At 37.7% G+C, this 22,395-nt stretch overlaps 1 protein-coding gene across 1 annotated transcript in view; it reads right to left on the reverse strand.

Moving 5' to 3' along the window:
- Braf (B-Raf proto-oncogene, serine/threonine kinase) overlaps window positions 1-22,395 on the reverse strand; it is a 132,239-nt gene that overhangs the window by 55,500 nt on the left and 54,344 nt on the right. Inside the window, 7 exon segments of the mRNA XM_038318532.2 lie at window positions 4,131-4,247; window positions 5,417-5,448; window positions 5,450-5,464; window positions 5,466-5,566; window positions 7,996-8,102; window positions 10,161-10,264; window positions 20,325-20,588. Of these exon segments, the coding sequence (XP_038174460.2) occupies window positions 4,131-4,247; window positions 5,417-5,448; window positions 5,450-5,464; window positions 5,466-5,566; window positions 7,996-8,102; window positions 10,161-10,264; window positions 20,325-20,588 (740 nt within the window).

The raw sequence follows: 22,395 nt of genomic DNA on the forward strand, positions 1-22,395 counted from the left end.
TGGATTTATGCCACGCAGCAGTTTTAAATGTTTGGGACAAGAATTGGTGAAATAGGAAAAAAATTGAGTCATTTACTAAAGTTATAAAGGGCCTAAACAAAACCGTCACGGATTTCTTAGAAAGACTGACATCAGCAGTAAAGAGAATGATACCAAACTCAGAAGCTAGACTAATAATAATTGAATCTCTGGCTTTTGAAAATGCTAATTCTCAAAGCAAAAGGATAATTAGGCCATTAATAGCAAGATCAGCCCTTTTAGGAATGGATTCAAGATACAATTAACATTGACTCTCATGACCATGATGCTACTTCTTGGATAGGAGAGGCAATTTCCAGAGGTTTGCAGGAAATCTGAACCAGTCAAGTGTTTTAATTGTGGCAACCAAGGTCACCTTAAAAAGGATTGTAAACAAGGCATTCCTAGAAACAATGTTTTTGGTAAGCATTCAGAACACCCCTCCCTTCTGGATTATGCAGGTGTGGTAAGACAGGCACTGGACTAATGAAAGTAGATCAAGAATGGATATCCAAGGTAATCAGTTCAGGGAAACTCCATGAGGGGCCTCTTGCAGGACCCTGTGCCAAATCCAGTTTCCTACTATCTAGAGGAAACTCCTTCCAGAGCAATTAAAGACCAGACAAACCTCCCGCTTCTATCCCGTCTTCTGTCTCAGTTCTTTCATCTGAAGTTTCTTTGGTCTTGAGGATCCCCTCTCCAGGAACCTTAGCTGACTTTGTAGGAGCAGGCTCCTGCAGATATTAATGGTCATACAGAGTACTAAGTAATTCTAGAAATAGTTTCATCTACTTTCCTGTACATGATTTCGGGTTTGAGTCTCTAGTTTTCTGCAGTGAACAATGATCACACCTAACAGTGACCTTTGAAGTCTCCATAGGAGGATAAGGCCCTACAAATTCATCAAAGACTATGATAACATCACTAAGCTAAAAAACATCACATAAAGATCAGCCTTCAACTAAAAACTGCTCAGAACAATTTTGAGGTGACTAGCTGAGATGATCCAGCCAAACAGACTGCTGTAGCCAGAACTTGAGATAAGCCCTGCACTTTTCCATTACGTAGAGACTGGACAACAAATGATACAGCTACTTCTCCTAAGACTTGACAATTAACTCCAGTTTTTTTTTCAGGAACCCCTAAAGATACCTTAACTTCCAGACAGCAGGAAATAAATTTAAGGATGATGCCCACATTCCCAAGAGGTGGGGTGGGTGGTTTTTGGTTGTTCAATGGGTTATGGATATTTCTCACTGTTTAGAGGGTTGGTTACAAGTTGTTATTGGTAATGGTCAGGAAAAAAAACATAAAGGAAATTAGATTCAAGGGTCTTGTTTTGAAAAGAAAAAAGGAGGATACAGATATGATAAGATGAAAGGGCAGATTATTGACTCTACTCTGAAAAGAAAAAAGGGAGGATATAGATATAAGAAGGTAGATTGTTGAATTTACCTTTAAAATGCAACTACTAGTTTTAAATGCTTTACATTGGATTGTATTTTTGTATATAGTATACAAATTTTGTATATTGATAAAATTTTGAGATTAATTTTGTTAGAACATACTATATATACATTTCTACTCCTGTTCAAGGTTTCAAGGTATTGTACCTATACAACTCATTTAACAATGTAATGCAAATTTCTAGTCCTTGAAAATTATTAATATCAACTAAGGATAATAATACAGGTTAGTAATTAATCACCTAGTATAATCAAACTTGTAGGTATGTTTTCAAGGTCAAACAAAGATATATTTTAGATAACCAGGTCATCTTCAAACACTTCAGAGATCTACAGAATATGGCATTTAAGATGTTCTAATAACATAAGCTTTTTTTTTTTTTAAATGACCGTGAGACATGTTTGCTCCTGGTAGCACCAATCTACTTCAGAGAAGATATGGAAATTGAAGAAACTCCACATGCAGTTTACTTTCTTGGTGGCAAAGTAAGTCACCGGGTAAGAAAATGTCTTTGCCTTTACTGCTGACAGTATGCTGTCCTAATTGGACAAGCAAGACACAAAAGAGACTGACAAACATTGTCTAGACAAGGAGGGACAGCCTTTCAGAATATCTTGCTTCACAGAAAAGTCTGTCGAACATGCTAGGTCTGTAGGCCGAAGATGGATGCCCCACTGTTGCAGAGAAACTTTGGGTGACTGTCCAGGCAGTCAGCTGTTTCTGTTATTTCTCACATTTTTTGGAAGTTGCTTGCGTGCACTTCCTGCTTACTCAGCTAATATTATTTCCTTCTTGGGTCTCTGAGGGAGTTGAAGACTAGATAGTTATAGTTTTCATTGCTTACCTGATGCAGAAAACAACTTATGATAGAAAATAAACTATGTACAAGACTTTGGACTCACCAAGATAGGATAGATATGGAGTCTTTTCTCTGAATTTGTCAAATGCAAATGGACTAGACATTGCTGATGTATTTATTACCTGTATATACTGTATATGTACTTATTGTATATAGTTTTTCTTATGTTATAGCCTTCTTACTTTAGACAAAAAAGGGGAAATTAGTGGTATAGTATTTGCGTGTTAATAAATAAAGCTAACCTGAAGATCAGTGCAAAGCAGCCACAGTAGTCAGCCATATAGGCCAGGCAGTAGTTGTATACACCTTTAATCCCAGCATTAGAAAGGAACATAAAATGGGAGGAGACAAGTCTCATGTTCAGTCACAATCTGAGGACTCCTGTAGGCAGGATCACCCATTTTTGGTCTGAAGTAGAGGTGGCTGGCTGCTTTGCTTTTCTGATCTTCAGGTTGAACTCCAGTTATCTATCTCTGAGTTTTTATTATTCGTGCTACATTGCAGGCCTATCAGGTTATTGCTATCATTCCTTATGGTATAAGTCTAAAGAAATATGGGCCAGCCAGATGTCTGGGTGTCAAGTGACTGCCATGGAAGCCTAGCCACCTGGTCCCACAGTGGAAGGAAAGAACTGACACTAGAACGCTGTCCCCACCTCCACACACGCACCACGGCATCTCATGTTTACACAAACACCTACAAATCACCACTCGCACAAGTCTAAAAAAGTAACATACCGTGAAGAATAGGAGGAAGCAGGTAAAATTAAAGCAAACATACTTATGAACTAAAAACACTTGAAATACTCTAGGTCAAAATGCTAACTGGAAACATCTTTTTTAGTTTTTGGTTTTTCAAGACAGGGTTTCTCTGTAGCTTTGAAGCCTATCCTGGAAATAGCTCTTGCAGACCAGACTGACCTCGAAGTCACAGAGATCCGCCTGCCTCTGCCTCCCAAGTGTGTGTGCCACCACTGCCTGGCTTAAAATATTTCTTTTATTTTTTTAAATATTTATCTATCTATCTATCTATCTATCTATCTATCTATCTATCTATCTATCTATCTATTTATTATGTATACAATATTCTGTCTGCGTGTATGCCTGCAGGCCAGAAGAGGGCACCAGACCCCATTAGAGATGGTTGTGAGCCACCATGTGGTTGCTGGGAATTGAACTCAGGACCTTTGGAAGACCAGCAGGCAGTGCTCTTAACCTCTGAGCCATCTCTCCAGCCCAAATATTTATTTTCTTATCACAAAGCTTAATATAATCTATTATGATTTTAAACTTTTAAAAAATTCTCAACAACTTATTTGCTAATTTTTTAAAGAAGTCCTAAGATTACTTGATAAAATGGTAGATGAAACACAAAGCAAAAAAATTTATGTTGATCTTAAAATATAGTCTGTATCAGCTTTAATTCCATTGATTGATTGATTGATTGATAGATTATGTGTGTTTGTGTGTGTGTGTGTGTGTGTGTGTGTTTTGGTTTTCAAGGTAATAATTTACTACGTAGACGAGGCCAGCCTCCAACTCACAGAGATCTGCCTGCTTTTGCCTCATCAGTGCCAAGATTAAAGGCATAACTACCATACTATGTTTTTAATCCCATTCTGAACCAAATGCATGTAAACGCTTGAATATTGTGATAAAATACATTACTGGGTGAAAATATCCATAGTTTAACAGTTCTAGTGTTGAAAAGGTTTACAATTACCCAAAAGATCCAAAGGAAAGCAGTTCAAATAGCATGTCATTAAACAGCAGGAATCAAATCATACCCAATAGAGTCTGAAGGGGGTGCGGAAGGGGATCCAGATGTAAGGGCAGTCTCTGCTAAGGAGGCCTCCTCCTGTGGTACTGGGTGATGCTCAAAGAACTTGGAGACAAACAGCAAACTGTGAGGCAAAAACAAAACAAAACAAAACAAACCTAACTTGTGCAAAACCCAGAAGCTTCAATACACGAGAACATAGAGGTAACGGAAAAATATGAGATCAAGTTTTACTTGTGCAAACAACTGTTAAAATTCAATTATTTTTTCTAAAGGTTCTTTAAAAAATTACACTGTACTTTCTAGGGCAGCTCATATCTAATACCAATTGTTCTTTTCTATAATTGACCAACTGTCAATTCCTATATTTTACAGGGGGAAATCATACTGTGTGGTTTAAAGACTAAAAGAAAATATCTAGTGGTAAATTAGATTACCCTTTTGGTTTTTGTATGTTTGTTTCTGAGATGGATTCATTGTGTAGTCCTGGAACTCACTGTGTAGATCAAACTGGCCTTGAACTTACAGAGATCCATCTGCGTCTGCCTACTGAGTAGCTCTAAGTTGGATACATTATATAATTTACTTAAAAGTCAAGTTCTATTTCAGCAGCAACAAAAGGAATTACAGAAAAAGATTACAATAAACTACATCTAGTCTATTAGAAATACTATAAAGTAAAAAGGAATTTTAGAAAGAAACAAATGTACGTAATTATCCCTTTAAAGAAGGGGAAGGGCTAGAGGTGAGACAGAGACATGGGTGAGTGAAGAATATTAATGTAACTGTTAAAAGGGATCACAGAATCAGACTCATTGTTCAAAAATGTAACAGTCAACTTAACTGAAACACTATTCTATATCCACCCCAAACTATATAAAAGTGATTTCTCCCCCGCCCTCCTTTTGGTTTTTCGAGACAGGGTTTCTCTAACATCCCTAGCTATCCTGGAGCTAGCTCTTGTAGACCAGCCTGGCCTCCACCTCACAGAGATCCGCCTGCCTCTTGCCTCCTGAGTGCTGAGATTAAAGGCGTGTACCACAACCGCTTGGCTAAAAGGGGTTTCTAAAGACTTAAGAGAGCATGATATGTAAACTTCATGTGCAGCAGATCCAGTATTCTTGTATTTGGAAGAGAGAAGTTCACCTGCACTACTTTCTGATCAGACTTTAAATATCCTGTAATAAATGCACTGGGCAAGCACCCCTCACTGACTTTCAAGGTATACTAGTTTCACATTATGAAAATTTAACTATAAAGTAGTAGCAAAGAGGTTCTTTGTGGATTACTTACTCAAGTTGGTCATAATTAACACACATCAGTGGAAACCTCTGTACTACAAACGCTGGTGAAACTTATAACCACATGTTTGACAGCGGAAACCCTGGAAAAGCAGCTTTCGACAAAGTCACCAAAATGCTAAGTGAAAAAAGTTTTCCGTACCTGCAAAGTGAAAAATCATAAAAGTTTTAAATACTTGCAATGCACCCTCTTACTCAAAATAACAATTTTTAAATATATTTATATCATAAAAATTGCATACCAGAATATATGTTAAAAACAAGGGATCTGAAAACTATTTTATCCTAAGATCCAACTTAAAACTCAGAAATCAGACAATACAACAAATAAAAGAATTGAGCCCCTGGTGTGTTTATCCAATCCCAAGGTCAACAAGCAACATTTAAAGGACCTCATGTATGAAATTCTCAAAAAAAAATTAAAAAATATGAATTAAAAGACTAAATGAGTTCAAGCTAACCACATAAAAAAGTAGAAAAAGAGGAACAGAAACCAAAGAGGTATCATTTATTACCGCATAAAGGGGGAAGGTAAAAAAATAGTTGCTAGTGTTTAATAGTGCAAGAAACAAAGATATACTTATTTAAACTTCATAGTTATCAAACAGAACAACAACAAAATGGAGAGAGGAGAGAAAGAGAAGGGGTTATAATGCTGCAAAATGAGCTAATCCTAATAGAATCAGCAACCAGCATATGATATCTAAAGTTGACAAAGCAAGAAATCGTGGATGAAAGATATTTAGTAACATAGAAACAACTCCCAAAGCTTAAAACAGAAACTATTAAAAATTATCAGTGGCTCCATGACATCCACACTGTAATTTTATTAAGGTGTAATGGGGATTATTTTATCTGACCTCAGAATTATGAACTGAATTGTTTGTAATAAGGAGATATTATTGTTGAATTCAGCAATTTTTAATTTAAAATTTAGCTCTGAGATTTCAATAGAAAGAAAACTTCTTCCCTTAACTTTAACATATTTTAAAAACACCTCTGGAAGAATGTCTGATGTGGACTTATTTTTAGTCTATGCTTTCAGATGAACTTCTTCATGTAACAAACTAAATAAATGTTCAAAAATCTTGAAAAATAACCAGTGACTTTTAATGTTCAACAGGGATCAAAGAAACTGCACTATATTAAGGGGATTTTTTTTTCCTAAAGGGAAAAATTATATAAAGTATATATGTTCTGTATAGTAAACAGAAAAATATGTAACAGAAAAATATCTTAACAATAGTTATTTCAGAATGTTGATAGTAAGGAAGACTTCATTCTTTGTTGTATAATTTCAATCATCTGGTTTCATTTTTTAAAAACAACAATCAAAAGTAATAAATTTATTTTATATCAATATCCAGTATATATGAATCTATAACAGTACTTACCTCAAACATAACTCAGGATTTTTATATACTTTATTACATATAATGATACAGTTCATGATACATTTTATTTTAACACCAAATTACTTTTCTCTCTGTTAAATTGGTTTTGGTGACAGAAGTTGGTCTTGAACTTTCAGCCAGCCTCTTGCTTCTGCCTCCCAATTACCAGGATTCCAGGTATGGAAAATCACATCTGCTATAAAACTTTCTTTTCTTTTTTGAGACAGGGTCTTACTATGTGGACCAGGCTGTCCCTGAATTCCCAGTGGTCTGACTGTCTTAGCCTCTCAGTGCTAGGATTAAGGGTGTCTGCCACCAGACCCAGTTCAAAACTCTATTTTAAAAACATTTATTTAATGAACAGTTAAAAAATATAGACACATAATCCACTCTGGCCTTTCAAAAACCTTTATACAGTGAGGTCCGTTTCCTTTCGTTTCCCTGTCACCTGAGAAAGCATGTGAAAAAAGCAAAAGTTTGTTTCTAGTTTTCCTCCTTTTCCATTTGTCTGTGATTATACAGAAGTGAAAAATACCTCCTTTGATATTCATTTAGATAGCAAATAATGGCCAAACTAAGCATCTTTAGTACTGCTTACGGTTATTTCACACACACGTACAGGCACAAATCTGACCTTTTAGTCAGCCATTTAAATTTTTACTCATTTAAATTTAACTGCTGTGTCATGAATTCCCAATATCCTTCATTTTTCATTTGCTTACCTAGTGCTTTCTTTCTGTTACTTATACATAGCTGTATTTCCGTTCTTGAAAATCTTGTGTTTAAATAGTTTTTTATTTTATGTACATTGGTGTTCTGCCTGCATGTTTATCTGTATAAAGATGTCAGTCCCATAGAAATGGAATTACAGACAGTTGGGAGCTGCATGTGGGTACTGGGAGTTGAACCTGGGTCTTCTGGAAGAGCAGTCAATGCTCTAACCACTGAGCCATCTCTCCAGCCTCTAATTTTTGTTCTTTTAAGAGATATGTTACATATTATTAACTTACAAATAAAGAATAAATAGTAAGATAAAACTATTTAAACACAAGATTTTCAAGAACGGAACATAGGTACATTATCAATCTCAAAATTAGTTATCTCTATTTCATATTCCCTAAATTAAAGAAGTCAAAAGAAACTGACCATTTTTAGCAGCTCAAATATGAAAAGGTACATACAAAGTTGTGTGTTGTAAGTGGGACATTCTCCAGTACTTCTACATGTAACTCCTCTCCAGTAAGCCAGGAAATATCGGTGTCCCAGCCAATTGGTTTCTTCTCTCTGAAAAAGATGGAGACAAAACCATTCTTGATTTCTTTTCAAAGATTTATTTATTTAATTTCATGGATAGGAGTGCTCTATCTGCATGTACACCTCCATGTCAGAAGAGGGCATCAGATCCCACTTCAGACAGTTGTGAGCCACCATGTGACTGCTGGGAAAAGAATTCAGGATCTCTAGAATTGAACAAGCACGTGATCAGACCAGACTCTCTGAACGTGGCTGACAATGAGGGCTGACTGAGAAGCCAATGATAATGGCACTGGGTTTTGATTCTACTGCATGTACTGGCTTTTGGGAGCCTAGTCTGTTTGGATGCACACCTTCCTAGACCTCGATGGACAGGGGAGGGCCTTGGACTTCCCACAGGTCAGGGCAACCTGACTTCTCTTAGGACTGGAGAGGGAGGGGGAGGGAAATAGGAGGAGGTGGAAATTTTTAATAAGTAAATAAATTAAAACAAAAGATCAGCCAGTGTTATTAACTGTTGAGCCATATCTCCAGCCTTTTCTTAATTACTGTATTCCAAAATATTTATAAATATCATGCTGAAGATATGAACATGGTTATGGAGGAACTAATATTAAGGAAGCTTGGATCTCTGGTTTTATATTATTAGAAATTTAAGTGTTAATTTTTTTGTTGTTGTTGTTTTGTTTTTCAAGACAGGACTTCTCTGTGGCTTTGGAGCCTGTCCTGGAACTAGCTCTTGTGGAACAGGCTGGTCTCGACCTCACAGAAATCCGCCTGCCTCTGATGGGATTAAAGGCGTGCACCACCACTACCCTTAAGTGTTAATTTTTAAGTTTAACTCTAATAAGGTATTACTCTTAGACAAGATCAGTGTAAATATATTCACTCTTTTTTTTTTTTTAAAGTCAGTTCCAGAAAAACCTACAACAGCCAAAACCAGATTGTTCCTGGGGTTTAAAAAAACAAACAAACGAAACAAAAAATAACAAACAAAAACAAACAAACAAAAAAAGCTGGGTGGTGGTAGTGCATGCCTTTAATCCCAGCACTTAGGAGGCAATGACAAGGTCTCTTTGAGTTTGCAGTCAGTCTTGTCTACAGGGCAAGTTCCAGGACAGCCAAGAACAGCTAAGATTATACAGAGAAAGCCTGTTACAAAAAACAAAATCAATCAAACAAAAAGTTTCTGTCTCCCCAACACACAGGTATGGTTTTATCTACCAATTCAGAGAAAAAGAGCATTCAAAGAACAACATACCTCAAAATGTAGATTCAAAACATAAACATCTTAGAACAATATTACTTTATGAAAAATGCTTCACTACAAAATATTCATTTTGGTAGATTCTAATGGAACTATGAATTGTACAAAGACATGTTATCTAAACTAATCACATTCTAAAGCAGTGCTTCTCAACCTTCCTAATGGTGTGACCCTTTAATACAGTTTCTCATGTTGTGGTGACCCAAATCATAAAATTATTTTCAATTTTACTTCATAACTGTAATTTTTTTACTGTTATGAATTGTAATGTAAATATCTGTGTTTTCTGATGGTCTTAAGCAACCTATGTAAAGGGGTCATTACACTTTCTAAAGGGGTTATGACCCATAAGTTGAGAACCACTGTTCTAATGGTTCACAAATTATAAAAATGATAAACTCTATTAAAGGCATTTGCACAGGAATAAATAGTAAAACCACACAAATGACCTCCCAAGATTTCAAGAATAATATTAGAACGATTTTTAAAGTTGATGTTCTAAATCTTTTAGTAAAAAATATTTTCTTCCTTCTTTCTTAACGTATAGGGATGTTTTGCATGCATATAAGTCTGTGACCCTCACACATGCCTGAGGAGATCATAAGAGGGTTTTAGATCCCTTGGAACTGGAGTTACAATTGGCTGTGAGCTGCCAACCACGTGGGTGCTGGAAATTGAACCCAGTGTTCTCACTGAGCCATCTCTCCAGTCCCTGAGGTTGATTTTAAATTCCCTAGATTTGGATAAAGACTACAAAACAAACTCAAAGCTCGATGTCTCATTTCTTTACAAAGAAATCACACAACACATACAAACCATACCCATCCTGAATTCTGTAAACAGCACAGCACTCTGGGATAAGACCTCTCATCATCAGTGCTTTCTTTAGACTGTCACGGACTGTAACGCCACATCTTGCAGGTACCTATGACATAAATATGCGTAAGAAGTAAAGAGAAGGAGGCTTTCTTTCATTCTTAAAACGTAGTCATTTACCTTATATCATTAAAATATTATCTGGACTCCTCGAGTGAAACACAGTGTCATGCTTATCATCTACTTATAATTCAAGGAAAATTATATCAAGTTATTACTATTTTACCAAATTAAGGCTGGGTATGGTGGTGCATGATTTTAATCCCAGCACCTGGGAGGCAGAGACAGCAGGATTTCTGTGAAGTCAAGTCCAGCCTGGTCTACATATCGAGCTCTAGGACAGTCAGGACTACACAGACCCTGTCTCAAATAAAAATTAAAAATTAAAAAAAACTGGTATTTTATTAAATTACATGTACATATATATGAACAGAAAATATAATAGTATTTTCTACACTATATATACCAGTACAATGGTCCCACCCTTGACAACACTTAAAGGTCAACACTCAAAAAAAAATGTTTTGAGACAGTGACTGCTGTAGCCCAGGTCAGTCTGGAGCTCTAGATCCTCCTATGTCAGCCTCTCAACTTTGTAAGCACAGGTGTATGCTACCATATCTAGTGTAAAATCAATTTGAACCCAACACGAAAGCTGTATAAGCCTGCAGTTATATTAATGATCATTAAGAGATTCCTTACTACCAATATAAACAAAGCAGAAGAAGATATGTGCCCTAGGATATATGCAGAGGCTGGAGAGGCACCTCAGCAGCTAATGTTTTTGCTGCTCAAACATGAGGACCTGAGTCTGGGTCCTCAGTACCCACTAATAAGCTGAGTGTGGCAGTACATCTGTAACTCCAGTATGACCCTGGGGAAAGGGGCCTCACTGGTCAGCCAATCTACTGGCAAGAGTGAGTTCTAGGTTCACAGAGAGATCCTGTCTCAAAAAACAAGATGAAAAGTTATAAAGACACCTCCCATTGATTTCTGGTCTCTACAAGCTCATGCACTAGCAGGCATACATACATGCACATACACCATCATTGCCCACCCATCCAGAGACAGAAGACAGACAGACAGACAGGGAGGCAGACAGACAGATACTGATCAGATATTTGATGTTTAATTCTCTAGTGTCTCTATCTGGGCACTTGCCCTTCTCTAGAATCTCTTATTACTGTTGTGGCTATCAATAACTTTTTCTGGCAACAGATGACATACATGTGTTAATCAGCTGCTAATGATATTAGCAGCTACAAGACTAAATTTATGACTTCCTAAACAATCCCTGAGTTCTTTAAACTGAGACATGGACTTTGGTTAAGAGATGTTCCTGTTTTTACTGTAGTTAAGAGTGTGCCAATTGAATACATTTCCTAGAACACTGAGAGCAGAGGACCTGGCAAGGGAAAACACAGCTACCCTATCACACACCTCTTCCTATGTATCGCCATGTATCATCTACCCAGCCAAATCTGACAAACTAACGAAAGCAGCGAGAAAACAAGGAGTAGCTCTCATCAGGAAAGTCAGAAGGAAAGGGTGTTTTAGGAGGTCTAAGATTAACTACTGCAGTCACTTCAGTCACTTTAACTTACTTAGCCACTCCATAGTTTCTGAAAATTTTAGAGTTTTTATGTTTAGGGTGGAGGTGGCGTTAGGGTTGTTAGTGGAATCAAACAGAACATAAAGTGGCTGATTTAAATAGTATACCAAAGGGGAACGATCTAGAAAGATGAATTAGGCAGGCTCTATGTTTAGAAGTAATAAGCACTGTTCAATACTGTCACTGAAACTATGGCTAGGTGTGGCAGTGTGCACCTTTAACCTAAGTACTCGGGAGGCAAAAGTAGGAGGGTCTATCTCTCTGAGTTCCAGGCCACCAGGGTAACAGAGTGAGGTCCTAATTTTAAGTTTGTCATGTGGAGTGGGCATCCTTTTAAGTATTCAGGAAGGAGTAACTAGGTTTACATAGGAAATCCTCATTATTTGTGGCAAATATATGTGTGCATTTGTCTACTCATTAGAAAATGTAAAAACCTTTATTGTTTTTATGGATACATGAAGATCACTGAAAAACCTGTCACCCAATTTATGTACTTTCCTAGCTAAGGCTGAACAAAGTGACAGTTTGCCTACTCCTTCTGCTTTCATAACACAAATCTGTGTGCAATTCAGTCTAGTTACTGCTACATTTTCTAAACTGTGCTTTCAGATAATTTCCCAGAATAATAGTACTGAAATGCTGTTTAAAGCCTGAGTCCAGTGAAGGCTGTAAAGAGTATGGCAGGGAAGGTGTTTGTGTGTGTGTGTGTGTGTGTGTGTGTTGTGTGTGTGTGTGTTGTGTGTGTGTGTGTGTGTGTTTGTGTGTGTGTGTTTGTGTGTGTGTGTGTTGTGTGTGTTTGTGTGTGTGTGTGTGTGTGTGTTGTGGGATATCTGTACACTGTGTGAAGAAGTACTTGCTGTGATTGGTGTAATAAAAGATGATAAAAGATGAACGGCCAATAATAGGCAGGAGATATAGGTAAGATTTCCAGGGAAAGAAAGAAGAGGAGGAGAATCTAGGTACACAGGAGACACAGCGAGGAAAAAGGAGGTGCACTATGGAAAAGAGGTAATGCCATATGACAGATTAATATAAATGGGTTAATTTAACTTATAAAAGCTACTTGGGGATAAGCCTAAGCTATAGGCCAGCCTTTCATAATTAATAAGAAGTCTCCATGTCATTTTTTTGGGAGCTGGCTAGCAGGACAGAGACTCAGTACATATGTGTGCTGGGGAAATTTACTTCAGGCCTCAGTCATAGGGATGTCAGCCATGAGTTCATGTTACCGAGCCAATAAAAATATATGTACTCATCTGAATACTTATTTGCCACAGGAAAATTCACACCTAAATAAAATAATTTTGTTCAAATTTTATAATAAAAAAATGAAATAATTATTGATTAAGGGCCCATGAGACTTCATTACTTTTACATGCTTAAACTCTTCTATAGTATAAAGTTTTTTTTACAAAACTTTAAGGAGTCACCTTAAAATTTGGTTGGACATCAAAAATGTTATATGTTGAATTATCTGTGCTAGTACCTTGATAGTGGTAATTTGTTTTTTGTTTTTTTTTCTTTTTTATTTTCAAGACAGGATTTCATGTAGTTCAGTCTGGCTTCAAACTTATTATATACCCAAGAATTAGTCTACATTCCTGTCCTTCCTGCTTCCCAGCATTTTGGATTGCAGATGTTTCATGGTAGGCTCGGTAGGACAAAGGCAAGCTCACGGTATATATAAACATGGTAGAGTCAGCCCTTAAATAAACTAGCACTGAATACATATGCAAACCAATATGTAGATTTGAACACAACTTTAAATTTATAGCTGTGCTGGCTAGTTTTATGCCAACCTAACACAAGCTATAATCATCCGACGAAAGAAAGAAAGAGAAAGAAAGAAAGAAAGAAAGAAAGAAAGAAAGAAAGAAAGAAAAGAAAGAAGGAAGGAAGGAAGAAGGAAGGAAGAAAGGAAAGAAAGAAAGAAAGAAAGAAAGAAAGAAAGAAAGAAAGAAAGAAAGAAAGAAAGAAGAGCACTTCTCTCTACACCCCAAACACTTCACAGAGTAAAGACAATGTTAGAATTAAAGTGCTTCCTGGGAAAATTGAATTTAACTTGTAAAGAACCAGGGTCAACAGAATGGATTTACGAAAGTGGTATTTTTTTCTAATAAACTGTGGTGATAATCAAAACAAAACAGGTTAATCAGTTAAAAAAAACTTATATAAGGACAAAAGAAGCCTGTTAAAACTTAAAACTTTGAGAAACCAATATTATTCTTTCTGTCTACAAAAAATGTACACCTTAGGTTTTTGTTTCACTGTGGTCAACAATACAGAGGAAGATATTTCCTGGGGCTGTACCATTTATTCTAGTGAAAAATATCCTTTAATTCTTAACCTACTTCTTTAAGCCTACTTATTTATACTGGTGAGTGTAGTGCGAATTCTAATTGGTCTTAATAAAAAGAACCCAAAGTCAGATATTTGTGGGTGGAAGCTGAAAGATCAGAGAAGCAGAGCAGTCAGCCACTAATTCTTACCTTTATGAAACCCTCAGACTAAATGGGGTATCCTGTGTCTACAACTCCTCAGACTGAATGCCTTCAATTCCTGTTTCCTCCTGACTTATATTTCTCTCTCTGCCTAGCCATATCATTTCCTGTCTCCACCTCCCTAGTGATGGGATTAAAGGCATGTGACTCCCAAGTATTAGATTAAAGGTGTGAGCCACCACCACCCGTCTGTTTCTCTTTTAGACTGGACCAAACCTCACGAAGCCCAGAAGTGACCTTGAACTCACAGAGGTCTGCTACTGGCTCTGAGCGCTAGGATTAAGTTGTGTGCCTCTATGACTAACTAGTACCTCACCTCACACTCTGATCCTCGGGCAAGCTTTATTTATTATAGCACAAACAAATATCGTAAGAATTTAAGTTTTTAGTATTATTTTCCCACCATGCAAATGGCTAAAATTAGAACAACTTTGCCTTATCTTCCTCTAATTCACAAACAGTTCCCACTTAATAGTACAAAAAGGGCATGGTTTTATTTTTAAAATTACATCCACTTATTATATATTTTTATTTTTCATGGTGTGTGTGTTGTGGGTTGGTATGGGTGTGTATGTGAACATGTGGAATTCAGAGGAATACTTCAGGAAGTTGCTTCTCTCCTTTCACCATGAGAATACAAAAATTAAACTCAGTTCATCAGACTTACAGCAAAGCACATACAGCCCAGGGCATAATTTAAAAACCTTCAAACTTGACTTATCTATTTATTTTGACTTATCTATTTATCTTTCATTTATCTGAGATACAATTGGGATTAATATTAAATCAATAGGTATTTGTGGTCCCAAATCCCAAGGTATGGTAAACTCAAAGATTTGTTTTGTAAAAAGCAGGTACAGAACATATACTAGTATTAGGCAGTACCCTAGTCACTGAGTAAGTCAAAAAAGATAAGTTGCATTTACATAGTTAAAAAGATGCTAGGGCGACTAGTGTAGTAGTTTTAGGAGCGGGAGAAATGGCTCAACAGTTAAGAGGACTTGTTGCTCTTCCATAGGACCTGAGTTTTGTTCACAGCATTTTTATGGTAGTTCACTACCACCTGTAACTCCATTTTCAGGAGACCCAACATCTCTCCTCCTTGAGCTCTTGCATACACATGATGCAATAAATTCATGCAGGCTTAGCGGCTGGAGAGATGGCTCAGAGGTTAAGAGCATTGCCTGCTCTTCCTAAAGGTCCTGAGTTCAATTCCCAGCAAGCACATGGTGGCACACAACCATCAGTAATGGGGTCTGGTGCCCTCTTCTGGCCAGCAGGCATACACACAGACATAATAAATAAATATTTTTTTAAAAAGTTAAAAAAAATTCATGTAGGCTCACACATAACATTTAAAAGAGCCTTTGAACTACATGTGCATTCTCTGTCCCCAGGAACTTTTGTGAGTCCTATCTAAAGGCACTTACATTTTAGCACTGTTTGTATTAACAGTAATAATAACAATAATGATAATAATAGATATCTACCAGAGGAAGAACATACAAAAATGGAATGGCTGATGAAATTTTCTTAAATTAACAAAAATAAATGCATATCTTGAAATCTGAATTTTGAATAAAATCCTGGACATACATATGGTACTATCCTACTTATCACTTAAAAAACAAAATACTAACATAGATACATATGTTATAAACTGAGACTGATATTACCACATTTATCATAGGGGTTATTTTTAGTAGGGAGCAGGATTTTCAACAGGAGAATGTGACTGATAAGAGAATATAATTTGTGTATGGAGAATATGAAGCAAATATTAATAATTTATCCATTATAGCTGACTAGGAGCTATGCAGTATATGGTTCGCAATACTTTCCCAAGGATTTAGAACTTCCCAAATATCTGAAAAAGAAAAACTACAATTATTGCTTTTCTTTTTTTTTGAGACAGACTCTCATGTGGTCCAGGATCTAAAGTTTATGACTGGTATTCTATAATTCTTTAAATGTTTTATAGGACTCGCTTGTAAAACAGATATTTATCATTTTTTGTAAGTGGTTACAGATCAAAATAAGTTCTTCCAAAGTATATCATTTTAGCAAGAGGACTGTTTTGAGTTAAAAAATTGAGACTCAACAGCATGCTGGTTGGTTTCCTATCTGGGAAAGAAAATCTTAAATGAGAAACACCTTGAAACAAGGGCATTTTCTTAATTAATGTTGGATGTGCAGGGCCTAACTTAGGAGGTAGTGCTATATTGGGAAAAGGTTCTGGATGGGATTAGAAAGCAGGCTGAGAAGTCATGGGGAGCAAGCTGGTAAGCAGTGCTTCTCCATGGCCCTTGCTTCAGTTCCTACCTCAGATTCCTGCCTTGAGTTCCTATGCTAAATTCTGTCAACTGTGATGTAGAAGTATAAACCACATAAACTCTTTCATAGTAATAAAAGGGTAACAAATCTAAAAAGATTTAAAGGCCAGCTTGGACTACATAGTGAGATTCTGTTTGAAAAACACCCAAAGGGCTGGGGAGATAGCTCAGTTAATAAAGTATGTACCACACAAACATGATAACATGAGCTGAATTTTGGGACTTTTTGTAAAAAAGTTAAATGTAAGCCAGGAGTGGTGGAATACTTCTTTGATTCCAACATTCAGGAAGCAGAGGCAAGAGGATCTCTGTGAGTTTGAGGTCAGTCTGGTCTACATAGCGAAATCCAGAAAAGCCAAGGCTATGCACAGACCCTGTCTCAACCAAAAAACGTAAGTTGGATGTGGTGGCATGTGAATATAGTCCCAGCACTGGGAAGGCAGGGAACAGTGGATTTTTAGGGCTTGCTGGCCAGCCAGTTTAACCCTACATGGTAAGTTTCAGATCAGTGAGAGATCCTATCTCTAAGTATCCTCAAAAAAACTATATATTCCTCAATTTATGTGTGCTGCCTACCTGTATTAAGTATTGCGCTACTGAGATGGTTCAGAGGTTAAGAGCACTGGCTGCTCTTCCAGAGGCCCTGAGTTCAATTCCCAGCAACCACATGGTGGCTCACAACCATATGTAATAATGAGATTGAAAGCCCTCTTCTGGTGTGCAGGTGTACATGTAGATAGAACACTCACATAAAATAAATTAATCTTAAAAAAAGTTGTTTTTCTTTTCTCTGTATTGTTCCAATTTTAGTATATGTGCTGCCGAAGCGAGCACTTTAAAAAAAAAAAAAAAAGAATGGCTGGGTGTGGTGGCTCATGCCTTTAATCCCAGCACTTGGGAGGCAGTCAGGCAGATTTCTGTAAATTCAAGTATGGTGTATAGAGTGAGTTTCAAGGCAGTCAAGGCAGTTACAGGAAAACCCTTTCTCAAAAAAACAAAAAAACGACACCGGGTGATGGCATACACCTTTAATTCCAGCACTCAGGTGGCAGAGGTGGGTGGATCTCTGTGAGTTCGAGGCCAGCCTGGTCTACAAGAGCTAGTTCCAGGACAGGCACCAAAGCTACAGAGAAACCCTGTCTCGAAAAACCAAAACCAAACCAAACAAAAACAAAAAACACCCCCCAAACCTAACAAACAAAACAAAACAAAAAACAAACAAACAAACAAAAAACCCAAGAAAACAAAGCAAAAAACAAAACCCCCAAAATGATATCTAGGCTTGGCATGCTGAGATATACGTGTTAGGATATAATCCTGACATTTGTGGGGAGCAGGGGTAGAAAGATCTTAAGTTCAAGATCATCATAGGGTAGAAAGGAAAATCATTTTGAGACCCCATGTTAAAAAAAAAAAAGGAACTGACAACTATGTTTAAATACAGTACATATGGCTAAGAATACATTTAGAATTTTATATAAATGGAATTACAAAGTATGTATCCATTTTTATCTGTCTTCTTTTCTATAGCACACTTTTCTTGAGATTTATCTATGTTGTATGATGGAAATACCAGCAACTTTTCTTTCTATCAAAATGATGTTCTTTATACAGATATACCACAATTTTGTTTTTAAAATTCACATTTGTTTTTAGCTTTTTTTACTTTTCAGACAGGGCCTCATTCTGTAGACCTAGCTAGCCTAGAACTCCACATATAGATCAGGTTGGTCTTGAAGTTACACTGATTTACCTGTTTTTGTGTTCCAGTTGCTAGGATTATAGGTATATACACAGGGATTAGTTTAACACTTTACATGTTGATGGACATTTGGAATTTGGAGTTATGAGAAACAGAACATCAAAGGGATCTAATGCTTTCTCTGCCCTCTGTGGGCACCACACACACACATACACACACACACGCACGCACGCACGCACGCGCACACACACACACACGCACACATCTTATTAGAAAAGCAACCATATACATTAAAAAAATTATTGGCTTATGTTACAGAAATGTTATTTACTAAGGCTGACAATATTTGCTTTACTTAAAGTCTTCACATCATCTATAACAACTCAGCAGATTTCACTGCTTTAAATGTTTCTTACTGGTACACAGTTTCTAATGATACTTGATTTTGTGAGGTTTTTTTTTCTGTTTTGTTTTTTTGGAGACAGGGTTTCTCTGTATAGCCCTGGACGTCCTGAAACTTGCTCTGTAGACAAGGCTGGCCTTGAACTCAGAGATCTGCTTGTTTCGGCCTCTTAAGTGTTGGGATTAAAGGCATGTGCCAGCACCGCCTGGCAATGATACTTGTCATAAGTTTTAAAAAGTTATATAAATAAGAGGAGAAATATCAAGCACACTGAAAGTTAACTTCTGATAACTTAGAATGGAGATTACTTAGAGGAAGAAATCTGAGCTGATACAAGCTAAATCATGAAATTCTCATCACCTTTAAAAAAAGGTTTATTCATTTTTATTTTATACTTTGAGTGTTTTGCCTGCCTGTCTAAAAGGGCAGTATATGTGTGCTTGGTATTCTCGGAGGCCAGGAAAGGGCATTAAGTCCCTTCAAAATGGAATTACAGATGGTTGTGATTCAACATACAAGTGCAGGGAACTAAGCCCAGGTCCTCTGCAAGGGCAGCCAGTGTTCTTAACTACTGAGCCATCTCTTCAGTCTCCTAACTGAATCTTTTTTTTTTAATATTTATTTATTTATTTAGTATACAATATTCTGTCTGTCTGTATGCCTGCAGGCCAGAAGAGGGCACCAGACCCCATTACAGATGGCTGTGAGCCACCATGTGGTTGATGGGAATTGAACTCAGGACCTTTGGCAATGCTCTTAACCTTTGACTGCTACTTATATTTAAGTGCCACTGAAGTTGAAGTTTGATGGAATGCCAGGACATATACCTTTAATTCCAACACTTGAGAGGCAGAGACAAGCAGATCTCTGTTGACTGGAGGTTAGTCTCATCCATATAGTGTGTTTTGGACCAGTCAAGGCTACATAATAAAACCATAGAGAGAGGGAGAGGGAGAGGGAGGGAGGGAGAGGGAGAGAGAGGGAGAGGGAGACGGAGGGAAAGGGAGAGGGAGGGAGAGGGAAGGAGAGGGAGAGGGAGAGAGAGGGAGATGGAGAGGGAGGGAGAGGGAGAGGGAGAGAGAGGGAGATGGAGGGAGAGGGAGAGGGAGAGAGAGGGAGAAAGAGGGAGGGAGAGGGAGAGGGAGAGGGAGGGAGACGGAGGGAGAGAGAGGGAGGGAGAGGGAGAGAGAGGGAGGGAGGGGGAGGGAGAGGGAGGGAGAGGGAGAGGGAGGGAGAGGGGGAGAGGGAGAGGGAGAGGGAGAGGGAGCGAGGGAGAGGGAGAGGGAGAGGGAGAAAGGTCTCGTGCTTAGAGCAGCTGTTGGCACTCAGATCAGGGGATTACAAGAAATTCAAGATCTGGGGTTTCACTGCTCCCAACAGAAACCAAATAAAATTTGAAAAGAAATTTGGTAACTATATAGACTTTGGCACAAAACAATCTATGTCTTTTGTATTTTTGTTTGAAATGGATACTTCTATTTGCATGGCTCTGAATATGCAGTGAAAGAATGTTCAACACAAAGAAATAGTAAAAAGATTAGAATAAACATCAACTCACCACTGTCCTCTGTTTGTTGGGCAGGAAGACTCTAACAATAGGTTTTTGTGGTGACTTAGGGTTGTTTCGTGATACATCTGTAGGAGGTTGAAAAACTGATAGAGATGAAGGTAGCACTGAAAGGCTAGAGGAAGAGGAGGATGTAACGGTGTCCATTGACGCTGAGCTAGAAACAGAAAAATCAGTTCCATTCCCCAGGGACTCCAATAGCTGTTGCTCTCTTTGCTGGAGGGCATCTAGTTTGCTGGTGTACTCTTCATAGGCCTATAAAATAAAGGAGACTCATATAAGACCTAGAGTTTGCTCTGTCATTCACAAAAGATAATAGGACTTCAGTCTTTGACTATAACTTCTTTATAATATAAAACAGGTTTTAAGCTAAGGGCTTAAGTTATTATAAAATAAATACTGAAAACACTATAAATAGTCTCACTTTTCAATGGAAAAAATGTTATAGGACATTAGTTTATTACGTTTGGAAACTTGACCTACATATGCAGTAATTACATGCTCCTTAAATGTTAATTTTAAAAACAGTATTTCTCAATTTATTTTCCAAAATAAGTTTAGCATAAGATATGTATAAAACATTATACTGCATCAAGAATAGGTGTTTCTTCCTCTATATAATTTTATTTTTCCAGAAAAGTTGCAGGTATATCAAGTTTTATAGACCTTGGCAACAAACAATCATTGCCATACTTATTTGAAATGAATGATTCCATTTGTATGATTCTGAATATGAAGTGATAATTGATAATATATGTGCATGTATGTGAGCTGTGCGCGCGCACACACACACACACACACACACACACACACAGAGAGAGAGAGAGAGAGAGAGAGAGAGAGAGAGAGAGAGAATGAATGTAAAGGAAGTGGTTATTAGAGATATGTTAAAATTTAGGAATGACCCAGGTGGTGGTGGCATTTGGGAGGCAGAGGTAGGTGGAGGCCAGGCTGGTCTACAAGAGCTAGTTCCAGGACAGGCCCCAAAGCTACAGAGAAACCCTCTCTCAAAAAACAAAACAATTCAGGAATGAGTTACACAGCACCAGAATGCCAGATCACACCAATCTCAGTGTCAACAACGAAACTAGGTGGGGCTTAGATGATTTGTAGCTACTATCTTCTTTCTGAAATAGCTATAGTTATCAGTTAAAATAGTTTATTCTTTTAAAGAACCCTTTCTCATTATAGATTCCTAATTACAGCCTTCCCCATCAAATGCTGATTGTTCAAACTACCATTTGAACACGTTAAAAAAAAACCCATAAAACTGAATATTGCATTCTTTATATTTATTCTTTTTCGATTTTTCCCTGTGATGTGGGAGAGTCTTCTGTTTGTGTTGATTTCATTCGTTAATAAAGAAACTACCTTGGCCCATTTAATAGGCCAGCCCTTAGGTGGGTGGAGTAGACAGAACAGGAAGAAGGAAGTGAGGTAGACGCCTCAGGCAATCGTCACGCCTCTCCTCTCTGGGCAGTCACCATGATTCTCTGACCTGAGTCAGTCGTGATGGAGCCAGCTGCCAGGTCAGACATGCTGAGTCTTTCCCGGTAAGACACCACTCATGGTATTGCACGGATTATTAGATATGGGTTAGTCAAGATGTGAGTAAGAGGCTGAGGCTGATGGGCCAGGCAGTGTTTAAATGACTACGGTTTGTGTGTTGTTATTTCGGGGCATAAGCTAGCTGGCGGCCGGGAGCCAGGCGGGAATGCGGCCCGCGCGCCTCCACACTACATCCCTGAATCTCAAAAATCTCCTGACATTTAATTCATTTTGAAAATAAATTATGTTCAAATTTATTCTCAAGATCAAAGCTAGCAAATGAACACTAGGCTACAGAAAGAGTTCAAAGCTAACCTATGCAACTTAGGTGAGATGCTGTCTCAATGTTAAACATCAAAAGAGGAACACAGGCCCACCTGGGTTCTCTTGACCAAGGTGGTGGGAGGAGAGGGGGAGGATGCCCACAGGCCCACCTGGGTCCTCATGGCCCAAGCTTCCTGAAGACATCCCTGCAGCACCAGACAGGTAGGAGCCATTATAATGAACAAATACA

This window comes from Arvicola amphibius, chromosome 2, assembly GCF_903992535.2.
Source record: "Arvicola amphibius chromosome 2, mArvAmp1.2, whole genome shotgun sequence".
Taxonomy (NCBI): domain Eukaryota; kingdom Metazoa; phylum Chordata; class Mammalia; order Rodentia; family Cricetidae; genus Arvicola; species Arvicola amphibius.